Here is a 23,143-nt window from a genome sequence, read left to right as displayed (position 1 = left end):
CAAGATCACAAAGTGGACTGGGTGTTTTGGACCATCCAGGTCAGGAAAACCTGTAAAATGAGACTGATAGAAAAAACAGAGAAAGCACCATAAACGCTTATTTTTGTTCTTCCTCGTGTATGCACTGGCCAGACCAGTCTGATCTGATAAGAGTTTTGTTGAAAGTGATGTGTTTTCTAGGGCTGAATCCTAAATATTATTTAAGTGGAAAAGATATCAGTGTCTTCTGAGACTAGTCTCCATAGTTTGTCTGCTGTGATTATTTTAGCCAGACTTGAATTTCATTAGAACAAGTGTTTTTTATGTTGCTTTGCAAACCATGTGTGTGCTACAGGTATTTTTGCTTAACTGAGCAAGGGTACACTGGAAGTACACTGATACTTGGCTGCAGAGCGTAGCATGAGTAACTTGCAAGGTGAATTTCTTCTGCAAAGTGGGAAGCAGGTATCACCTTGGGTGTTAATTTTGCTGATGTCCAATAAAATGAAACGGCAAGTGGTGACTGATTTGAACACGCTCCGGATGATATCTCAGGTGTCTGAGGGCTGCTAAGTCTGGTGGTAGACAAGACTGAAGGGTTAATAGGAATGTTTGTCACAGCAGCCTCTTCTAGCATGTGTTACTGTGCTGGTGAAGATGAACCCAGAGGATGTTTTGAAGTGAAGCAACAACAGACACTGTCTGGAATGTCCATTAGAGGCAATGAATTTTACTTTCGTGTAAGAATTGATCTCATGGGCTGTGTTTAGAGCACAGCTGTTGCTTGAACTCAGATCAAACTGGGGAACTGCAATGTGCTCTGGGATGAGCACCAGGCTGGTCTGATTTAAATACTTGATGTTTGTTAGGGGTACTGTCTTACTCATAGCTTTGAATGATGTACCTCGATTATGCACCATATTGCATAGGGTGCTGAATGTTGTTCAATAGTTGAATCGGGAGTCTGTTTAGTGTGAATTCCTGGCCTCATATGAACTATGTCAGAAGCCCTGGGATATGAGAAGGAAATTGGTTGCACGGCTTTTTGCCTGCATGCAGTAAGAGAACAAAATTAGCACTGCTATAATTTACTGAGACTTTGAATAAAAATACCAAAACCACTGGTCGTTTGCCCAAGGACTAAAAAGCACTGAATGCTGCCTGTTGGGGCACTTGTTTCTATGGTTGGTATTTTTTGTCCTGTTTTCATGAAGAGTATGAACCACTTCAGGGGTGTTACTGAGGTTGGGTGAAGTTCTCTCATACTACTCACTGCTGTGATAAGAGGTCAAAGGATTAGCTCAGACTGAAAAGTAGTAAGCTATTTTTGTTTGGAAGATTCCCTCCTGTTCAGTAGTCATACTAGCTTTGTTTTTGTGTCTTCAGCTAGTTGTTTACAGAGTAGACAGATTTCTTTGCTTTGATAGTTTTAAATACAGCACCTTTGTCAGTAGCAGTTGTGGTTTGATGAGATCTCACACCTTTAAGATGACTATTTATCTCTTCTCTTTGGGTTATAGATGCAGGCAAGTCATAAAGCCTCACTGATCCAGTGCTGCTCAGTGCATTTTTTGTTATAAACTGTGTCCTGAAATCCTATTAATGCATGTTCCTTCTTCTCCCTCAGATAATCTCCTAGTTTTTACTGTAGCAACTAAAGAAACTGATGGCTTTCACCGTTTCATGCAAACTGCAAAGCACTTCAACTACACAATAAAGGTATTGTATGTTTTTGTACCAAGTAGTCATACTAGGCAGCCTTTAAGACAAACAGCAGCAATAACTGAAGTGGCATTAGCTTCCTTGCAATCTAAGGCAAAATAAAAAAAATTCTAGAGCTTGGGGATGGGTAGGGCATTTGCACATGACCCTGATACTGACACTGTCACCTTCATGCTGGTCTTCCTCTGAACTACCACAGAAGGGTGCTTCTTCCACTGCCTTAGGAAATGTTTTACAGATTAGTAGCTATTGTTATCAGGGTCCTCAGTCACTTGCAGGTTCTGTCAGGATTTATCAGATAGCCTTGCTTTTCAGTGTAGCAAATTTTATTTGCACAAATACTTCTGGAAACTTCACTGCACTCAGATGGCTTTGGGTGTCCCCTTCTTCCTTAAACAAGGCTGGATCCCTGCTGTGGGGAGGGAGCGTCACACGTGGAAGTTTCAGTGTGTTTCCCAGGAACCTGTAATTCTCTGAGGGGACAAAGTTTCTGTCATTCTTGCCAGACTCTTCTGCCTTTCTCCAAATCTCTTCTATGTCAAATCCAGAGGTCGGCCTCTGTGCAATGTTGGGAAATAGGGAAGACATTAACCTTCTTCTAGACTTTCCCCACAGATTGGTTCTGCAAGAGAAAATGCAGGAATACGGATGGTGTTACGGAATTTTTTTTGCTTACTTTCCACAGTGTCTACACCATAAATAGGAAATTATTTTGACTTCTGTCACTGAACTTGGTAGACCGAGAGAACCTTTCCTAATATGATAATGCTGTACTAAAGCACCTGGAAGCCTAAGCTCTGGATGCATCTATTAGCTTTGCAGATTTGTCCAAAACATCACGCAGTGTAGTTTTTCCAGGTTTTAGAAGTTCAAAAAATATGTTCAAAGCCCACAAGAGTTTAAGGGTTTTTTCCTTTTTTTGAGATGTAATTTGCTGTCATACTTGGCTACGGAGGAGTTTTGTTTAGTTGTTTTAGCAGTCAGCAGTATGTAAGAGAACCTATCCTTTCCTTGTACTAAAGTGTCCTGGAAGGATTTCTGAGAGACTAGGGCTCACACTTTGTATTAGTAATATGCTGATCCACCAAAGTCTCTTACACTTCCTGTTCTTAAAGTGATTATATTACTTTAAAAAGTCTCATTCAGAATGTTTTTCTAATATAGATTTTGAAACAATTAGTTGTTTGGTGGATTTTTTTGTTCTGTTTTGTTTTGTTTTCCTGAGAGACACATTTGAACAAACGGTGGTAGCAGGCAATTGCTTGATTCTTTTTTGATTAAGAAATGTCTCTCTCATGTTATTGCAGTGATGTCATTGTGCTGAATGCTGCTTCAGACATGGAAAACTTACGATGCTGGAAGTGCTGGCTCGCTATGCTTTAATGTGTTGCTTCTGCTTTAACATCTGTTTTCAGTAAGGGTCTACTTTAAAAGCCTCTTGGTTTTGGGTACTAGCAAAAAGTGCTTTTTTGTCATTCCAGGTACTTGGAAAAGGTGAAGAGTGGAAAGGTGGTGAGCTGCCCAACTCTATTGGTGGAGGGCAGAAAGTTCGACTGCTGAAAGAAGGCATAGAAAGCTACGCTGATCAAGAAGACCTGGTTGTAATGTTTGTTGAATGGTGAGCAAACCTGGCTTGGTTGTCTTTCCTTTTTAGTCTGGATAGGCATGCAAAAAGAACTGCTGTGACATTCTGGAAGCTGCATACTGCTTTTCCCCCTCGTGGTTTATTTGTGACACTTTGCCCTGGTTTTCCTTCATTCATAAAAATAGTAGATGCTCTTGGAGCAGTCATTACTTTTTAAATTAATTTACAGATGTAAAAGCTGTTCATAGTTCTGCTGCCTCAATGGGGTAAAAAAATGTTACTGGTAGCTAACAGGCTTTTAGGCAAACATTTGTCCTCAGTGTTTGGCTGCGGTGAGGGCAGGACGTGGCTGAGGGCTGGGAGTGTGGAATGGAGGAGGAGCAAAAGCAACTCCAGAAATGAAGTGCCCAGTAGGGATCAGAGGATGATCTTGCTCCATGAGGTAGCAGGGATATGAAGGAAGCTTGAAAATGGGCCCCTGAGAAAACCACTTACAGAAGAGCTTCTTTTACAGGTTAGAGAACTGAAACAAGAGGCTTGGTGCCAAATACTCCCCTGGTGCCTGTGCTCTCTGTGTGATGGAAATATGGACAGTGCTGCTGCAGATGCCAGATGATAGCTCGTAATACAGCTATGCTTGAGTGTTCTCACTGCAGGCCAGATAGCTTTCTCCCTGTCACAGAGAACAGGGAGCTCAAACATGTTCAGATTCCACTTTTCCCATTGCTCCTCTCTGCTTTTCTCTCCCGCTCCTTCTCTTTTGCTTTTGTGATGAGAGAATGATCAGAGCAGCTAAGAATCCAGCTAACAGCAGCTGCCAAGCTCTTCCACACTAGCATTACCCAGAGCGGGGTCACGGCTCTAAAAGAATCCCTGTCTCAAATCCAGGACCTGAGGCCCCCAGTTGTCTTGGGAAGGTAGCTGAGTGGAAACTTAGAGAGCTTCTTATGTGGGTTCATGCTGCTTTTATTGAGTCACATTGGAATGTCTGCTCCAGAATTTTCTTTCAGCTTTTAAGCTGTTTGTTTTTTTGTTTGTTTGTTTTTAATGTATTTATTAAAAAAAAAGTGACAGCTGAGGAATTTTAGAGCCCTTTTGCAAGTTAGAGGTCCAGCAGAATTTGTACATCAGATATCATCACAAGAGAGAAAGTGGTCTGACAGTGGTATTTACTGGAAAGTTCATTTGTTGTTTTGCGTAAGTTAAGAGTTCAGGAGAGCTGGAGTAAACTTTTACTTTTTAATTTTACCTCTTAGGATAAGTAGAAGATAGAGCTAGAAAACCAATGTCTAAATCATCTTAATCTCTTAATGGAGGAGAGAGTACAGAGGACCATGTGTGTTGGAGTGCAGATGACATAGTCTTTCTTGCCAAGAAAAATCACAGGATTTAAGGCCTCCCAAGTTCTTGAGGTCCATAATCCCAAGTACATCTTGATTTAAAGCTGGTGGAACTGATTCCAAATAGGAGAAAAAAGTAGTTTGCTGATTCTAGAATTATGTTTTAATTCTAATGAGCTTTTTCATTTCCAGGAATCCTGGTTTGTATTTTAAGTAGCAGTAAGTTTGCATAAAACAAATATAGTGAACTTCCTTTCTTTGAGTATTTTTTATTATATTAATTGTGAAGTATTCTGAATATTAATCTGGGTGGGGAAAAGGAAATATTTGGTTTATTAACTGTAAGTAGGAAAATAATTTATGGTGAACTGTTTACTTAAAAGCTTCTTGCTTTTTTTTTCTTTCTGAGCAGTTTTTTATATGGCTCACAACTCTGGAAGTAGTTTAAACTTCAGTGGACAGCTTGTGTCTAGGTGCAGATAGCAAAATGCTGTGCCTGCAGGAGGAACGCTATTTAAATTAGGCTTGTTTTTGTGAGAGCTTACTGCTGGTTTGCTTTGGATCATTTCAGATTGAACTGGCTAATGGCCATTGTAGACTGGATAAAATGGTTGATGCTGTGCCTTTTCATCCAGAACTCCCAGTTTTTATCATGGAAGACTTTTGCAGCCTCTGTTTTTTGTTTTGTTGTTTGTGGGTTTGTTTGTTTGTTGGTTTTGTGTTAGGTTTGTTTTTTTTTTGAACTGAGGTATCATTACATTTTCTACACACCTCACAACAGTTAAGGTGTGATCCTGGAGGGGATACAGTGTAAATGACCGTTTGGCTGTGTGGCTGAACAGTCTACTTAAACAAGATGTAATGGAGCACCTGACTTGTTGGTTCCTTGTAAGCCCTCTCTTGTTTGTATTTTGAGCTCTTATCCCGCAGCTGCAATAGTAACAAGTACTTGTAATAAAAGCTGCAAAACCATTTTTTATAAAGTTGCAAAAAACTGCACGTTCAATTCTAGAGGACCTGAGCCACCCCTGGCATTTCCCTCTGTTGCTGAGAGCAGTGGGTGTGTCGCCAGGATGCTTTGCTGCTGCAAAAGAGGAGGAGGGATGGGTGGATTCCAGCCCCAAGCATCTGCCATCTGGAAGCTTCAGGAAATGGGACTGGAGTTGTGGAAACTTTTTTCTTTTCTTTTTTTCTTTTTTTTCTTCTTCTTACCTAATGCTTAATCAGAAGGCTTTATAAAGAGTAAAGAAAAGTGTATTTGAGCTTTTCCAGCTTGCCAAGGCACCCTACTTTTTCCTGGATACATTCACACTTTTTCTTCCTATCAAATTTTGAAGCACTGTTTAAAGTAAGTCATGTGCATCACCCATAAGAATAATACAAACTATCAAGGATAGTCCTGGGCCCCATTGCAAGATGGTCTTAATGGTGTAGACATGGGGTGAATCCTCCCTTATAGTAGAATTTGAGTGCTGGATAGACTGAACATGATCTGACATAGCAGATAAGCAAGGCAAATGATGGATTTACAGATTTTGTTTTGACTGAAAGTTTTTCTGTTGCCTGAAGAGAAAAGCAGGAGCCTCATGAAACAGCTGTTGGGGAGACTGGCAGCAAGGGGTGGAAGGCTGATGGAGGTCCTGTCAGGAGCAGGTGTGGTGGCAGTAAGTCACATCTTGACAAAGCAGAAGGCCATGTAAATTAATGGAAAATGTAGGTCCATACAGGATTCTTACACCTGCATAATATCCATTAGTATGTAAAGTTTACAGTAAGTGGTAATACAGTTTAGCAGCTCTGAGCTGTGCCTTGTATTATAAACTGTGCTGTATTAAGTAGCACATCCCTTCCACAAATCCTCGACTGTGGCTAGCCCAGCATGTTGCTCAACTTTGACTGACTTTTCCAGAATGACAGTCCTTGTAAGCAATGTTCCAGGGGTGTTTGGTTCCTCCCTGCAGCCTGCCATAAGCTATTAAGTTAAAGCCTCAGACAAATCTCTGGTTTTGTATGTCTTCAACTTGTCTCCTGTTTCTTTCTAGTTCTTCAGCCTCATTCTGGCTTTGAATTGGGCTACAGCAATTGAATGGAAAAGGGAAGAGAAGTGTATTCTTGTATATTTGGACAGAATCAGGCAGTTTTTGCAAAACTGGAGAAGCTCCAAAATGTACAATATTTTTTTTTATACGTTCTTCTACGGTTACAGAAAAACAAAATAGTGAGGGTTTTCAGAAATCCACTTACTTTATATAGACTACATAAAATACTTCCTCTCCAGGGTTCATACTTAGCTCTGCAGTGGAAATCTTCTCTTTTGCATTTGTAATCCAGCTCTTTTTCAGTTCTCTTAGGCTGATTGCATGAAATCCCCTTTGAGTTAAGGATTTTTCAAATAATTTCAGAACTCTAATAAAGGAGTACCAGAAGCCAGTAATGGTTGATCTGTTAGCACTATTGCTGAGTAGTACATTGCAGTGCAGAAAGGTCTGTGTAGTGCAGGCGGGGGTACTGCTGGTCCTTAGCCCAGCTAAAAGTCTTTGCAAGAACAAAATCTTGGTCAAGGTTAGACCTTTTAATTTTTGGTAGCTGTACCGTTCCTTTGCTGTGTATGAGGGCTGATGGTTTTCAGTTACTAAGGTAGATGTGTGGAATGAGCATATATCTGCATTCAGATGAGTAAACTGTGAGGCTGAGGTGCTGCCATTAAATCCCCATATTCTGCTTCAGCTGGAGACTAATCTATGGAATGATCCCAATATGACTGTCATGGTTTCAAGCAGCATAAAATTAACCTTGAAGTGGTTTGCACGTGACTGCTTTTATATGTAAATCTCAAGTGCAAACAAAGAAACCTTATACTTTGAGTAATTTAATAATTTATACAGATTTTGAGGGTTGGGCTGGTGGTGGTTTTTTGTTTGCTTGTTTGTTTTGTTTTCTAGAGGCATTGATTAGAGACATTTCGACAACAAAAACACACTAGGCTTGTGATACTACCTTATTGCATGACCTTTGCCAAACCTGTCAAGTTTCTTTTTATTTTGAGTTACTGTTGACCTTTGACTGTGGGAAACCGCTGTGTTTAGAAATGAGCCCTCCACCTTTGGTCTTTGTCCCTGGTTGGAATTGGGAGTCAAATCTGATGAACAATAAAGACAGGTGAAGTTTTTTGTAAATTGATTTTGTGAATTTTACAGACTTACAATGTGTTCAGCACATTAAAGAGGTTGAAAGATAAATCTGTATATGGTTGTGGTGCAACACAGTTTAAGTTTATGGGCAACTAGACTTTATTGAGAAGTATATAAGTACATTCTTGATAAGACTTTTCAGAAGAAAGTCAGTGCCATTTTGTTTTGGAACAAGGTCATCTAGAATTTCCCAGTGAGTATCCTAAAAAGCCATGTTTCGATCTATATAACGTACTCTGCTAACTTTTGATTATTTTTTAATTTTGTTTGGTTTGATTTTTTTTGTTTGTTATTGTCGTTCTTAAACACATGAGCAACTTTCTAAAGGGGAAAATATATTTTTTTTACTTAAAATATATGAAATGTGAAAAACAGTTTCAGAAAAAAATCAGAAAAAATCTGAAGGAAAAAGAGTATCCATAATTTGGAAGGTTAATAAAAAAAAGGAAGAGAATGTAAATAGAAGTGAAGACTGAAGTGGGTAAACAGTATTGATTGAAGTTTTTCTCCTAGAAAAACTAGAATCGGTGTAGGATTTTTACATGGTAGTAAAACATGATTTAATGAGAATAAAAAGGCTGTATGATCTGTAAAAGGTAAATAGTCCAAGAACTTGTTGTTTTGAGCACAGAAGCATTAAAATTGAAGTAATATAATGCATATATATTTTTTTTTTATTTTCAGCTATGATGTTATCTTTGCGGGGGGTCCTGAGGAACTGCTAAAGAAATTCCAGGAAACTAATCATAAAGTGGTGTTTGCAGCAGATGGACTAATTTGGCCAGATAAAAGGCTAGCTGACAAGTACCCTGTTGTCCGGAGTGGAAAACGATTCCTGAACTCAGGAGGCAAGTGTGATTCTTGAACACAGTAAACTTTTCAACTTGAACATGACTCACTTCTATTATCTATTTTGTGTGTGTTTTTATGTGGAACTTTTCTTGAATTCCCCAAGTGAAAAATCGAGGACTTGGCTTGCTGTTCTTCCCCTCTCCCTCCCTACTTGGATAGATCCTCTTTCATGCTCAAGAACAGTTTTAATTCAAACTTGCATAGTGTTTGTTGACAGTCACTTGTAAAAAGCAGGTAAATAAAGTAACCAGCCTAGCAAACAAGTGTGCCTTGCAATGAAATGCTGTGCAGGCTTGACCCGGTTGCCGCTGATTGAATCTGCTTCAGAAACAGTCTGTTTCTAAACAAGTCCAGTCAAAGCAGTACGTCCTATTCATAGGCACACATTAGCTGGGCCACAGAATTTCCCAACTTGGCTACCTTGTTCTCGGAGGTCTCTGCATACAGTGTAGATGTGCAGGTAGCTCTGCCTGGCCTGTCAGCACGGCTTAGGCAGCTCATTCCAAGAAAAGTGTGAGTTAACTCCTGTTAATCTCAATGAAGTGTTAATTCTGGGGTCCTCCTTTAAATGCCAGCTTTGGTAATAATTTTACAGTTGATTAATAAATGCACTGACATTAATGTGGTTTAACTGCTACCGAGCACAGTGTGTCATTTCTAGGCATATGGTGCTGTGCAATGTGCAGTTTTGGGAGTTTCCCTCCCTTCATTACCTCACCTATCTGCCCTTTTTTTGTTTTTGCTTAAACATAGCATATATTTGTTTTGAGTTGAATTCTCCTTGTAGTTCTGGCTGTATTAGATTCAGGCTTCTCTGCCAGCAAGAAGTTATTATGGAAATGAAACTTGTCTCACAGATGGGCTTTTTGGGAACAGTAGTAGTCTAATCTCATACTCAGGACCATCCTAAACAGATCTCTTTTTCCTATTCTTTTTTTCCTTAAAATAGCATTATTATAAAAATAACCCTTAATTATGAAGTCTTTAATACAGAACTGGTATATATCACAGGAAGAAAACTGAATTTTGAAGCAAGTTGTACGAATTCCATACTTTTCCTTTGCTGGCACCAAACAGAATGAAGTCCCTAATGGTTGGACAGCATTGGCAGAGTAGTGTTTTTTTATGGAAATAACTTACATGTGTGTGATATTGCAGGATTTATTGGTTATGCTCCATCTATAAATCATATTGTGCAGCAGTGGAATCTGCAGGATAATGATGATGACCAGCTGTTTTACACCAAAATCTATGTTGACCCATTGACAAGGGTAGGTAGTGATTTGCTTTCTCATTTCTTTTGGCTTGAAATAACATTCTCCTCATAAAACATCAGGAGATAAAAATAAAAGGAAAGCTGTCTCTTTATTCCTGAGTGCCATGTTGATGGTTGTGTTTGTTCTCTGGAGGTTCTTACTGTCAGAGTGATAACAGGCTTCCAAAGGGTCATGACTTGATACATGATTTCAGGCTGTCTGCAGATCCAGGCAGGTTGCTCTTCGTTTTTAGAAATAATAGCTCTGAGGTATAGGATTGGACACATTCATCTCAATGAGGGTCCCATGTACTTGGCAGTTTGACGGCCAGAGAATGTGGCATTTTTCCAGGGTGTCACTGAGCCAGTGTTTTATATTTTGGCTTGCTGCCATTTCAGATCCTGGCTGGAGCTGCCTCTGACTCCAGCTTTTTGTGCAGATACATTCAGTAAAGCTGCATCATAAATTTTTGTGAAGACCTCTCCGTGCCCTCGCTTAACAAAGTTCTCTGCTGAGTAGCAGCATTAAAGCATGATAGATGACAGAGGCATGGACCTCGTGCTGGAAAAAGGAGTAAGGAAAGTAAACAATGTATTGATGCCAAAAGACTTTTAGAAGCTGATACTGCCGAATTTTGAGGTACACGCCTGAAACATCCCGCATGTTTAGATGCAGGTACAGAAATAGAGGAGAATATTTCAGTTGGAAGGGACCTGCAATGATCATCCAGTACAACCCCTTCATCAATATGGGGCTGACCAAATGTTAAAGCATGTTATTAAGGTCATTGTACAAATGCTTCTTATACACTCAACAGTCTTGGGGCATTGACCCCTCCTCTAGGAAGCCTGTTCCAGTGTTTGTCCACCCTCTTGGTAAAGCAATGCTTTCTAATATCCAGTCTACACCTCCCCTGTGTGGCTTTGAACCATTCCCATGCACCCTATCCCAGGATCTCAGGGAGACGAGCTTAGCACGTTCTCCACTTCCCCTTCTCAGGAAGCTGTAGAGTTCATTGAGGTTGTCTGTCAGCCTCCCTTCTCCAAACTAGGCAAACCCAAAGTTCTCAGCTCCCCCTAATATAACATTCTTTCCAGACCTTTATGTTTGATTTTGTGTAAGTTAAGTCAGATGCTAGATAGGCAATTGAAAGGTCAGGGTGTAGAGACGTTAAAGCTGACTGCAGCAAAGTCAGAAGTAATGTAATTAGCTGTCTAAACAATTTGTCTTCTAGACAAAAAATGTGTACCTCTGCCCAGGGCACTACTGCACCGTGGCTCTCAAAGCCTCCATGGCCTTTATCTTCGGGTAGTGTATTATACATTAGCACAAGTTCTCTGTATAGTAATGTCCAATGCTGTAGAATATAAAACAAAAACTTGGAAGGCTGAAGAAGAGTGTGTTATCTGTGTAAGGATTTTTAAGTGTGTTTTAAAAGCTGCATATTTTTATCAACATGGTAAAACTTAAAAACACAGTACTTTAAGAATCTAAGTAGGAACAAGAATACAATATTAGGAACGTATTTTAAAAACACTGATGTTTTATATTCCAATATGATAGTAAAATTAGGCTTTTGTATTTTTGAGACTGAGAAACACAGTGTGCTTTGTTGTCAGGCCAAGTTTTTAATTTATTATTTTTATTTATTTCAGGAACGTTTTAACATTACTTTGGACCACAAATGTACAATTTTCCAGGCCCTAAATGGAGCTGTTGGTAAGTGTATGATTTGCACATTGTGTGTTTTATTAACTATTATTAACACTTTCTTTGCTTAACCATTAATATTGTTCCCTAAACACATGCTTGTTTTAAAGAAGTATTTGGATGGGTAAATCTGATTACCAGATTGATTACAGGTCTTCTAGGTTTAATATTAATTTATATCTTCCATTGATAAAATATTTGATTTAAAATGGAAAAATAGTTTTCAACAAATGAAGTTAGCAATAAACACAAAATTAAGAACCATTTTTCCATATCCCTTTCAGATACTTAATTACAGGAGTAAGATTGTAATTAAAATTGCATTTTAGATGTTCTTAAGCAAATTACTTTGATGAGATGGAATGTGGAATAATGTAGAATTTCCTTTATTCAACTACCATGAATTTAAATTTTAAAAATGGCGTCTGTGCAAACTTCCTTTCTTACGTTTAACCTCCAATTATAGATCAACTTTTTAGAGTCACACCACATCTGAAACATCTGATTTATCTATAAATAGCAGTTGCACAAAACCAGTTTTATTTCTAAAGCAGATTTTATTCAAATACTGAAGGCTCCTGATGGCAAACTGCATTTGATGTAACCTTATTTAGCATAACGAGCTTAGAATTCAAGATCTAGTTAAAAAACATAAAATCTTCCAATTCAGTAACATTGACAGAGATAGCAACAGCAAGGTCTATTGTATCAGCTAGAACTTAAAGGACTCTGAAATGGTAGCTTTTCTTTATAAACTGTTAACTAATGTAAGATTTCTGATGATTTGCAGATGAAGTCCTTTTGAAATTTGAAGAAGGAAAAGTAAGAGCAAGAAATTCAGTGTATGACACGTTACCAATCACTGTTCATGGAAATGGCCCAACTAAAGTGAGTGATGGTTTTTATTTTTATGCAAATACAGTAATTTTAATAGAGGTAAAAAAAAAAATGGTAGAAGAGTCTGAAGCAGTCATTGCATGCCACCACTGCTCATTTGCATTTACTGCTAATAAGAATCACACAGATAAAAAACCCATTCTACTAATTCTCCATCATGTTATTTTGCTGTCCCTGTAACTTGATATTGCTGCTGAGACAGCTTGTTCTGCTCTCAAATTCCTGGAAGCATGGGCTGTTAGAAATGAGTAAGCTTATGTTAGTGTGTTCACTAGCACAAAACAGTTATTGGAGGTGAAGAATGTCTGTCTGATTAAATGGTAATCAGAAGAAAAGGTTTTCAGGGGGAGAAAAAAATCTAACCAAGAGTCACAGGCTGGGGTACAAAACTAACACATCTGATCCTGCAGAAGAGCTTGCTGTGTGTTTGTATACACATATATAAAAATATGTTGTAGATAGGCAAAAATAGATACATATATGTGTGTGTAAATGTATGTGCACATGCACAGCTGGCTTTGTTGTTCCATCTTCAGCATCATTGATCACTGCCTGCAATGTACCTGTGGCTCCTGAGCTTTGGGATCATGGTAGTGTGCTGTCTGCCCTGGGAAACAGCTGTTTTGGCGGCTTCTGTTCATTTGTAAGGATTCAGTGGTCCAGAGGACCTGGCAGAGTTTCTGTGGGAGAAATGGCTATGTTTTGTTCATTTGGCTCTTGTATTTTTTGTTACATGGCAAAGTGTAAAGAGGTATAATTTCTAGTAGCCTCTGTCGGATTGGACATAGCTACTTTCTGAGTTCTTCTGAATACATGTTCCATATTGTAGCTCCTTACTTTCAGAAAAATACCACTCAGAAGAACAAAATAAAGTTTGAAACTCATTAATATCCCAATAACTGCTGCTTCTTAGCTTTTGCAGTGTATTTCATCTTTGGAATGAGTGACTACGCTGATGCTGTTAACTGGCTTATAGCTACTCAGTAGTGGTGAAATACATGACCAATTTCTTCTGTGTTGCTACAGTTATTTTAGCCTCAGTTAAATCCTCAAGTTACCTGTCATCACTAGCTTTGCTGACACTTTGCCAATGAAAAGAAAGGTACTGTATTTAACCATTGGGAAGGCAGTTTAGGTTGGAACTCATACTAATGCATGAGTTATGCTGCATTAAACAAAACTTAATCTCTGCATAAAAACAAAGAGGAAACTCTGGCCGTGTATCACATTGTCAATGTGATTAGATTCTTCTGTTTGAAATGTAGAATAGAATTAAGAGGATGATTGTGTAATAGGATTGGAAAAAAGTTTTAGTAAATAGAATAGCATGAAAGTAATTCCCAGAATTAAGTGCAAATAGTAGAATTTTTTTGTTTATAAGAACCTTCTGTTTTGGATTTAATCTCTTCAATTAGCTGATTAGCAAATAGCATCAGAGATGCTTCTTTGAAATGGACTCCAAACTATTCTGATATCTTGGCATACGATACTTTTCTTTATTTTTTCCTAAGTGAAATGGCTTTTTTTGTGAAATGTTCAGGTTTTGTAGACTTTATTGTACATCTCCGAAATTAACTTCAAGCAATTCTATTTATAATCTATCCAAAATTATTTTCAGAATGCATAAACAACCAACATAAAATAAAATACACACTGAGTATTGGGCAGGAGTGTATTTCCTATGCAAAATAATATACTGCTCTTCCAGTTTTTTATGAGGGCAGTAGAGCAGGAATGAATAGCAACCTTCTTCTCTCAGGCAGATTTTCCTCAGCATAAGAGGTCCCTTAACTTTTGCAAATGGCAGTAGAGTGAAGTTCTGTGCAAACTTAGCATGGAATCCAGGAGGGCAAGGCAGCCCAGGCAGTCCATAGACAGAAAAAGTACATCTTTTGTTCAGTGCCAATTCAAAATGTGTTAAGAAGCTAGATGCTGCATTAAGATGTATCCCTCTGGCTGGCTTCTAAGTCTTGGCATAGCTTGTCAAAATACATTGTCTGGACATCTATCTTCTACAATTTCTATGTGTTTTTCATATGGTCACTCTGTGTTTCATGTAAAGTGTTGATGATTCTCAAGTTTGGGAAAAGAATTAAATAGAATGTTTTTTTTGGCTTGAAATCATGCCTAGCAGCTTTTTAAAAACAGAATGATCTATAGTCTGTGTCTGAAGTCATAGAAGCATTTAGTTGTTAGTCATTACACTTGTGACAAATACTTGGTTTAACCAAAGCAATAAATGTAGTTGCTGCAAGAATATTATCTCTGTTTTGTAAATAAAAATAATAAGAAGCAGCATTTACCAGCTATTTTTGTATGTTTGTTTTTTTAATCTTAAAAGAAAATTTTAAATTTAAAAAAAGACAGTTGCTTTTAGGTAGAAGAGATTGGATCAGCCTGAATTATTTAAATGTACAAATCTCCATTTGCATGCATCTTTCATTAATCTGAATTATTCATTTATTTACCAGATTCACTTGAATTATTTGGGAAATTATATTCCTAATGCTTGGACACAGGAAACTGGTTGCAGTATTTGTGATTTAGACTTACTAGACCTGTCAACAGTAACGGTAAGAATCCTTTTCACTGGAACAAACCCTTTTGAATGTAGTTGATAGTTGACTAGTGATTTCAGAGGCAAAGTAGCTTCAGTACATGATACTATGTTTTGTAGACACCTTGGGACATTTTTTTCCAGTATATGAAACTGTAAACATGGAAACATTGTTCACTGAGAACCAAGTGTTTAACTACAGAGCTACAAAAAACCCTTGATGTGCATCAGTTTAACAGTTTCTGTTTAAAAAGAGTTGATTAGTTAACTGTAACATGGTTACCAGTTACTGTTTTCTGAGAGATACATAGTCAAAACTGCTTTACCTTGTAAAGGATGTTACAGGCATCTGTACTGTATATTTCTGTAGAATAAAACTAATGTAATTGAGAATCAGATACCAGTTCAAACTTCAGAATTCTTATAGGACAAGTATACACGTGCACATGGCATAGATGTTTGTATCCAGTATTTGGGAACTTACTTTGGCTGTTTGACTCCAAGCATGTCTTTGCTGTCTTTAAGAATATTTCACTTTGTACTCTATAAATCTTAGGCAGAGTACGTTCTAAGATCTGCCATGTGAAAATGTAAGACTTTCACTTAAAAGAACATTCAGATTATTCTTAACTGACTGTTTCCAGCAGCTGTTTAATTTCTGTTCTGTATTGAAGATTTGAATGAGGACTCATCTTAGAAGGTCATGTTCAGGGTAGCATGAAAGAAGCAGTGACTTGTTACCTTTGTAATAAAGGACAAAGTAGAAGAATTTCTGGACAATAAGCAGCTGGAATATATATTGTAAAAGTTATTGTTAGAATTGTGATAACCTTTAGATTCTTTCAAATTGATTTTAATTTCGCTTTGAAGATGCAGCGTTTGAATGGTGCTCTACTGAAACAGTGTTTGCACTCCCAACGTAAAATTTACGTGAGGAAAAGTTGTTGTCTTAAGTTTTTTCCTAATGGTGCTGGTAATTAAAACATGGTTGGGCAGCAGTTAAATCTTAAAGCTAGTTATGGGGAGTAATTTACAGTGGTTTACTGGATAGCTTCCTATAGTTTATGTATGTTTACTTGGAATGTGTCTTCCTTACTGTAATTCATTATTTGGACTTCATACCTCACTCTGCCAGGAGAAATAATGAGACTTTTCCTTGGCCTCAGTGGAAGTGTTTACTTCAGGCATTTCTGAGTACAAGCAATATTTCATTCTATGAACATACCTTCTGTTCCGGCCTGGCTGGTTGCTACCTAACAAGAAACCTTCAGTGAAAAGAGCAATATGAGCTCTGTGTCTCTAATAATGCATCTCATATTGTTTTATTTAACTGTCTGCATTCATATCTTCTGAGGATTTTGCATGTTCTTCTCATAAGAAGTAGAGAATCAGATGTGTTGATGCCAACTATGTTTTGGGCTCTGAGTTCCTGTAGATGAATTCTGGCATGAATGGGTCCTTGACTCGATGAGCCTAGGTGTTGCAGATTCAATATTTTGGGCTGGGCTTACCTGTAGATCTTGACTTTAGCAGTACAAAGCAGATAAACTCCCCTGTAGAACAAGAAGCTGAAATAACACTGCTTTCCATCATGGGCATAGGGATACCCTTCCTTCTGTGCAGGTGGAGGGTATGTAACTCTGAACTCTGCTTTGAGGAGATGCAGTGGGAGATGCAGCAGAGATGAGAGATGTAGCAGAGAACTGTCTGCTTTGAGGAGATGCACTCTGCAGCAATTTTTACTCTTAATATTTTAAACACTATTTTGCTTTGGTCAGACTCCTGAGAGTTTAGTTTAGAGCCAGGTGGTTCACACTTCAGTGTACTGAAGGAGTACTAGTAGTTCCTCATTGTCCCTATAACGTTTGCAGTTGCAGCCTGAACCTGCTTCTCTTTGACCCAGAGAATAGGGGAAAAAGGCATAGAATTAGAGAAATATGCAAAACAAATAATTGCAGCAGTCCTAGTATTGGCAGCCCGTATGCACATCAGGACACCCGATGGCACATGCTGCCTTCCTCATCGCTTGCAGTCAGCGGTACCAGTTAACATGACACCAGCTCCAATGGAGGGGTTGCCAGAGAATGTCACAGTTACTTTTTTCAAGAACTCATCGTTTGTCTTCATCAGCTGTTTTGAAGTGATTAGGATGTCTGCATGAGTGCATGAGGTTTGCAGATGAAGCTGTGAATAGGAGGTAGCCAGGATAAACATTGGTGCCTGATGTTTCCGATCTGGTGCACTTGCCAGTATGTTTCTGGGTTTCCGATGTAGACAGTGACACTATAAAATCTCAATATGTGCTGATGATTTATCCAGACACTTTTCAAGTAAGTGTTGGCTTGCTTAAGGAAAGCTAACTTGCAGCTTTTATACTCATATAAGGTTTCTCTCTGAGCCTTGTAGTGGGTCAGACATTTGTAATAACTGCCTGTTTTAGAGGTGGAAAAAAAATCTGTTTAATCAGTGCATTTCTTTGTGTAGTAGTCAAGGCCTTTGAAGGTCAAATTTCTTTCTCTTGCGTAATGTAATAATGTATTTTAGGAATACACTGAAGTGCTGTCTGGATTTGTTTTAGTGGTCACAATTTCTGTATCAAGGACATAAAAATAAGCAATCAACAAAAATGTTCAGAATATGTAAATTCACATTAAAATAAGGTGGATAAAACTCCAGTATCCTTGGATGTGAGGGGAGAAGCTCTAGTTAGTTCATCAAAGGTCTTGATAAAATCAGTGAGTAGGGAAGTAATGCAGAGCCCATTTATAATGGTACATAAGGAAGGGTATTGCAGTCGCTGGCTTACAGTATAGATCAGTGAAACATTTTATGGTATTTATTCTTTAACTACTTTTTAAAAAAATGGATCTTTCCTATATTTTCTTTTAAATGTAACGTGAAGTAAATGTATGTTACTTCCAAAAAATGAATTTGCCATGCAATTCTAGGTGTACTGTTTTAATATTTTTTTAAAGTAAGAATTAAAAAACCCCAAACACATTATGTCTTGCTTCCAGTTTCTTTTATTGGAATTCAATGAGTTTTCTAGCAATATCAAATCCATTATCTTTACTTATTTAGTGAAATGAGTGAAAAGAGAGGGCATAGCCCTTTTGAGCTAGTTGGCTTTTTTGTTTGAAAGCTGTGTGGCCTAAGGTACTACAACATGACGGTATTTGCTTTTTAATGTAAATAATCTTAGAAAGGAGGCAAGTCTTATTGGTTGTGTCAAAATATCATTTCTTTTAGGAATATCCAAGAGTAAAAATTGGTGTTTTCATTGAACAACCCACTCCTTTCCTACCTAAATTTTTAGACAGACTGTTGACTCTGGACTATCCAAAGGAGGCACTTAGTATCTTCATTCATAATAATGTAAGTATGATGTTCCATTGTCCAAAGCTTCAATTGTGGAAATTATGGTATGAATGAAAGTGTGGGAGGGAGTATGTGGATTCTATATACGTACATAGTTAAACTGCATAGGAAAATATAATCTTTCAGCATTTATTATGCAGAAGTGGAAAAAATAAATGAAATTGTGGTAGCGCTTACTGAAGTCTACTTACATTACTTATATTCTTTCTCTTTTGCTAATGAAAAATAATGTATTTTAAAGTGTATACTCCTGGGGGAATTACTGATTGACATAAAATAGAGTACAATAAAAATATAATAGTTCCAGTTGGAGGGGCCTGCAACAATCATCTAGGCCAACTGCCTGTCCACTTCAGGACGGACCAAAAGTTGTAGCATGTTAGTAATAACTATTATCTTATAGTTGTAATTGGATTTGCTTTTCATCTTTTTGATACCTCAGTGCACTTGTGTTTCTCGTGGTGCTTCATCTGGGTGCCATGGGAAAGACTGGGTCTATCCAGGTATGTTTTGAAAGGTAGTACAGATAAGTTGCTTTTTTGAGTATTTTTGAATGCTTTTCTTGCTAGTTATCTAATGGTCTGGGGTTGCTGATACTTCACCAGTGACTTCAGTATTGCTGTTTTCATGAGAAGGTGACAGATGTGTAAGTCTTTTAGGAAAAGCTGGGCTGAAATGAAGTGAGAAGAAAATATAGTTCTGCCCTTTTTCAGTTGGTGTGCATTAGTGTCGATATAGAACAGAAGGCCTGAGTAATACAAGTAGAGACTATTTTTTAAAGTCTTCAGTGTTGCTTTTGTGAGGTGATATTAAAATTATAAATATGACATGCATATTGGAATTGTAGGCTATGCTAGGTTTTGTTGCTTCAGCCAGAAATCATATGGTATTTGAAATGAATGTAAAAGACTGAATAGTTTTTTATCATAAAGAAAGGGAAAATCCTATGCAATATTTTAATTATTCTAATGTCAACCACAATATGCAAAAGCTAAGAATGAGCGCACTCATTCTTGCATGGGTTGTCACTGGCACTCACAAGCATTGCATGCAGCTGAGATCTCTTAAATTAGAGATAAGGTAATTACAAATTAAATAGACAGTCATTGTGACTACATTTTAAAGAAGCAATGGCCATGACTATCCACCTGGGTATAGGTGGCAGCTCCATCTCAGAAGCTATTTTGGAGTGGCATAAAAAACTCCTCTGTGTCACTGAGGCAGTAGGGTGGGTTTTAAAATAAATATTGTAAAATTAACATCCTGAAAAAATATTGCATAAACAGGCTGTGATTCTTGTATCATTGGTCTGAATGTACAGCTTTGATTTATATTGCTGATGTGTTCAATTCTTTTGCTAAAAGTTTGGACAGAAGAGCTTCATTTTAATGACATATACTGGAGTATCTCCAAGTACTGTTTGCCATCTGTTTGCTTAGGATAGAATACAATATGCTCTTTACACACTATGTTTTATGATTTCACAGCAATTTGAACTTTTCATTCACTATAAACAATGTTAACATGATTACAGGAGGTTTACCATGAAAAGCACATCAAGAAGTTCTGGGGAAAAGCCAAGAACGTTATCAAAAATATAAAAATTGTTGGACCTGAAGAAAATCTGAGTCAAGCAGAAGCCCGGAATATGGGAATGTAAATTCTGATTTATAAATCTGCTATAATGATGCATGCACTAACTTTTTTTTCAGCTGTTTGTGTGTAATTATTTTGCATCTTAAACACTAACAACTTTATATCTTGAGATATAAAAGTGAAAGCTATTGTAGCAGAACAAGATCTAGACATAAGATAGGAGCTGTTGAGTATTTTATGATTTCTTTTTAATGTAAAAAGCTGTTGGTCATCTTGCTGACCTGGACTGCCATGATAGTCTTGTTTTCTAACGAAGGCCCAGACAATAGTAGACCACAAAGAAATAAGAGGTGTCTGAATAGTTTTACATTATAGTTATCTCAACCATGCGTGTGTATTAACATGAGCATTAACTGTAAAATGTAAAGACTTTATTTAAAGAGAATGCTATTCAAACAAAGTAGATGGTACAGTACAAGAAACTTTTTATTTAAGTTTGTGCAGTAAGTTTTATGTAGCAGTAACCTTGTATCCCTTGTCAGACCTGCCTGCCAAGGGGTCTCCTTAGTGTCTGCAGCACTGGCTGCTCCCACAGAGCTGCTGGTGGCTCTCCCAGTGTGCCCCTCAGTCAGATCATGGAGTTTTACAGACCAGGATCCCACCAAGACTTTGTGTGGCCCATGAGCAGGCTTCATGCTGGCATACTTCTTCCACTCTTTCCTCTGAAGTATTCCATGAGTGTCAGAGCAGAGAAATTATTTTCAAAAGACCCTTTTCTTCTATATTCAGCAGTTAAGAACATAACATAAAACGTTGGTGGCATCAACTGAAAGAATGAAGGACTAGTCATGAGTCTCTGTGGTGTTCCTGGAAATTCTTTTGAATGGGGTTTTGTTGTGCTGAAGCCACTTGAAAACTGATACTTGGCTGAGGTCCAAGCCTCTCCCATGGTGTTTCTAGGAAGCACTACAGATGTCCAGGGTTAGTGTAAGCAGCTGTTCACGTATTTATAAGTCTTTCCTTCTTTCTTTCCAGTAGTCTGTAAAGCAAAAGTACTATGTTTGCAAATTTCTGAAGTAACGTATGTTACATGTAACTGAGGTGGACTTTCTGGTGTTGCCTTTTCCTCTTTGTTGTTACATAGACACCACAAGGCAGAATCTTTAGTATAAACAATTTCTATACTGTTACTAAATCTCACCTAAAGATCTCATATTGACTTTTAATGTTACAGAGGTTTTAATGGGATAGATGGTCTTTTCTTGATCAGTGGATAACAAATAGAAAACTTGAAGTATAATGCACGTGCAGTGAGGCCATGCCAAAATACTGAATAATCCAGAAATAATTAGTGTCTTTAGCGGGATCTCTCATGTGAACCAGGTAGATATAATTTGACAGCTCCTTTAAATTTGACTGTTAAATTAATCTGCTGGTTCCTTTCCACTTCTGGTCTGCTTTGCTGCCCTTGTGAATATCACCAGCTTCTCTAGAAAAACCGCATTTTTACTTTTCCTCAGAAATCTAGCTCTGAAGTACGGGATGTTCATGGCAAAAGCAGATACTAAAAAAAAATATTTACTTTCAACCCTTCAGCTGGCTTCCAACATAATGACTTCATTCATTTCTCACTAATACTGCAACGTCAGTAACTTGAAAAGGGTGATTATTGAAACCTGTTTAATTGCTTGAGTTACATAGAATGATATATTTGGTTTTCTCAGTATTTTTCTCCTGCCTCTCTCTGCATTATTGCTGATAATTTTGTTCCATCTGCCTCAAACGCTTGTCTTCTGTCTTTTTCCAAATTAGCTGATTTTAGTATCTCTCTGTTAATTTCTGGTAGATTTAGAACTAATTTGGTCTCCTCACTTGCACATTTTGCACAAAAAGTCTATTTATCTGAAGTGGCAAAACAGGCTTCCAATTACTGCAGTTCACAAAAAAAAAAAGAGCAAACTTAGGCACTGAAGGTCTGGGCTTTTTTTAGCAGAATACTTTTGATTATATAATGTGGTTGGATAAGTTTTCTCCTTACCTCTTTTTTATCTTTTTGGCTCAGTAAAAGGTAGTGATAAATCACAGTGAGTTTCTCAGTAAATGAGACTTCTGTCAAAAAAAGGCAGAGAGTAACATTTTTTAATTTCACCCATACCCACACAGCAAAGCTTTGTCTACTTTTCTCACTCACATAACAAAGAATAATTGAAGCAATTTTTTTTGCTGCTTCTTGACTTGGAAAACCCTCTCCTGTGCTTGTGAAAGTTGGGTAGGTGTTGGAGAGGACCCAAAATTCTGCCATCAGCAATATGCAATCCTTATCATGGACTGAAATCGTATAAAATGGGAGGAAGATAGAGTAGAAGAGAAGGAAAGCTTAGCTGCATGTTGTCTGAATATTTTTTCTGCATGTGCGTACCTTGAAATCCTAAAGTAGCATTTCTGTGTCTTTTTTTTTTAGCCTTTGTCTACAAGGAATATATTAGTGTTCTTACAGTTGGTTCTTAATTTCATTTAAGATAAAAAATCATTTGTACTTTTTCCTTGTTTGGATATGAGATTTCAGCCAGCTGTTACAGAATTTGTTATGCCAGAAAATGCAAAATAGCAATGTGTGAAATATGTTCAAGCAATAATAAAAAATGTGGAAATATGGGAATTTATCTCCTTCACTTTTGCGGGATTTTATTTATAAAAAGCTTATTTACCACAATCTTTTTCCCTCTCAGTACTTATGGTGCTTATATACTTTAGGGTTTATTTTTTGGGGGGATTGTTTTTTTCCTTCCCTCAAAAATATTAGTAATAGAACTAGCTAGGATTTTTCCTGAACTTTTTATTAAAGTGTGATTTTCCTCATTTTTTAGTGGGAATATGCACATTTTAATGAAAGTTTACATTGAAAGCTTTCAAAAGTTTCTGGAAGAATAGTAGAGAAATCAGTGTCAGAGAGTTCACTGACTTCACTGTTGGAATTTTGAGCTGAATTTGGGATTTCTTATGTGCTTCTTGAAAGGCAGAGGGTATTAAGTCTGTCTCTGAGCTCCCATGGGTATTGATCAATGATGACATGGATGCAG

General features: G+C 37.6%; 1 protein-coding gene across 2 annotated transcripts in view; it reads left to right on the top strand.

The window, feature by feature from the left end:
• PLOD2 (procollagen-lysine,2-oxoglutarate 5-dioxygenase 2) overlaps positions 1-23,143 on the top strand; it is a 48,671-nt gene that overhangs the window by 14,178 nt on the left and 11,350 nt on the right. For both annotated transcript variants that reach the window (XM_051626348.1, XM_051626347.1), the window contains exons 2-10: positions 1,607-1,698; positions 3,183-3,319; positions 8,502-8,665; positions 9,828-9,940; positions 11,581-11,644; positions 12,426-12,523; positions 15,004-15,105; positions 18,339-18,464; positions 20,002-20,123. In XM_051626348.1, the coding sequence (XP_051482308.1) occupies positions 1,607-1,698; positions 3,183-3,319; positions 8,502-8,665; positions 9,828-9,940; positions 11,581-11,644; positions 12,426-12,523; positions 15,004-15,105; positions 18,339-18,464; positions 20,002-20,123 (1,018 nt within the window). The remainder of the gene's footprint in view (positions 1-1,606; positions 1,699-3,182; positions 3,320-8,501; positions 8,666-9,827; positions 9,941-11,580; positions 11,645-12,425; positions 12,524-15,003; positions 15,106-18,338; positions 18,465-20,001; positions 20,124-23,143) is intronic.

Source organism: Apus apus, chromosome 8 (genome assembly GCF_020740795.1).
Source record: "Apus apus isolate bApuApu2 chromosome 8, bApuApu2.pri.cur, whole genome shotgun sequence".
In the NCBI taxonomy this organism is placed as follows: Eukaryota; Metazoa; Chordata; class Aves; order Apodiformes; family Apodidae; genus Apus; species Apus apus.
The sequence above is the reverse complement of the archived record's forward strand: the minus strand, read 5'-3'. Positions and strand labels throughout refer to the sequence as shown.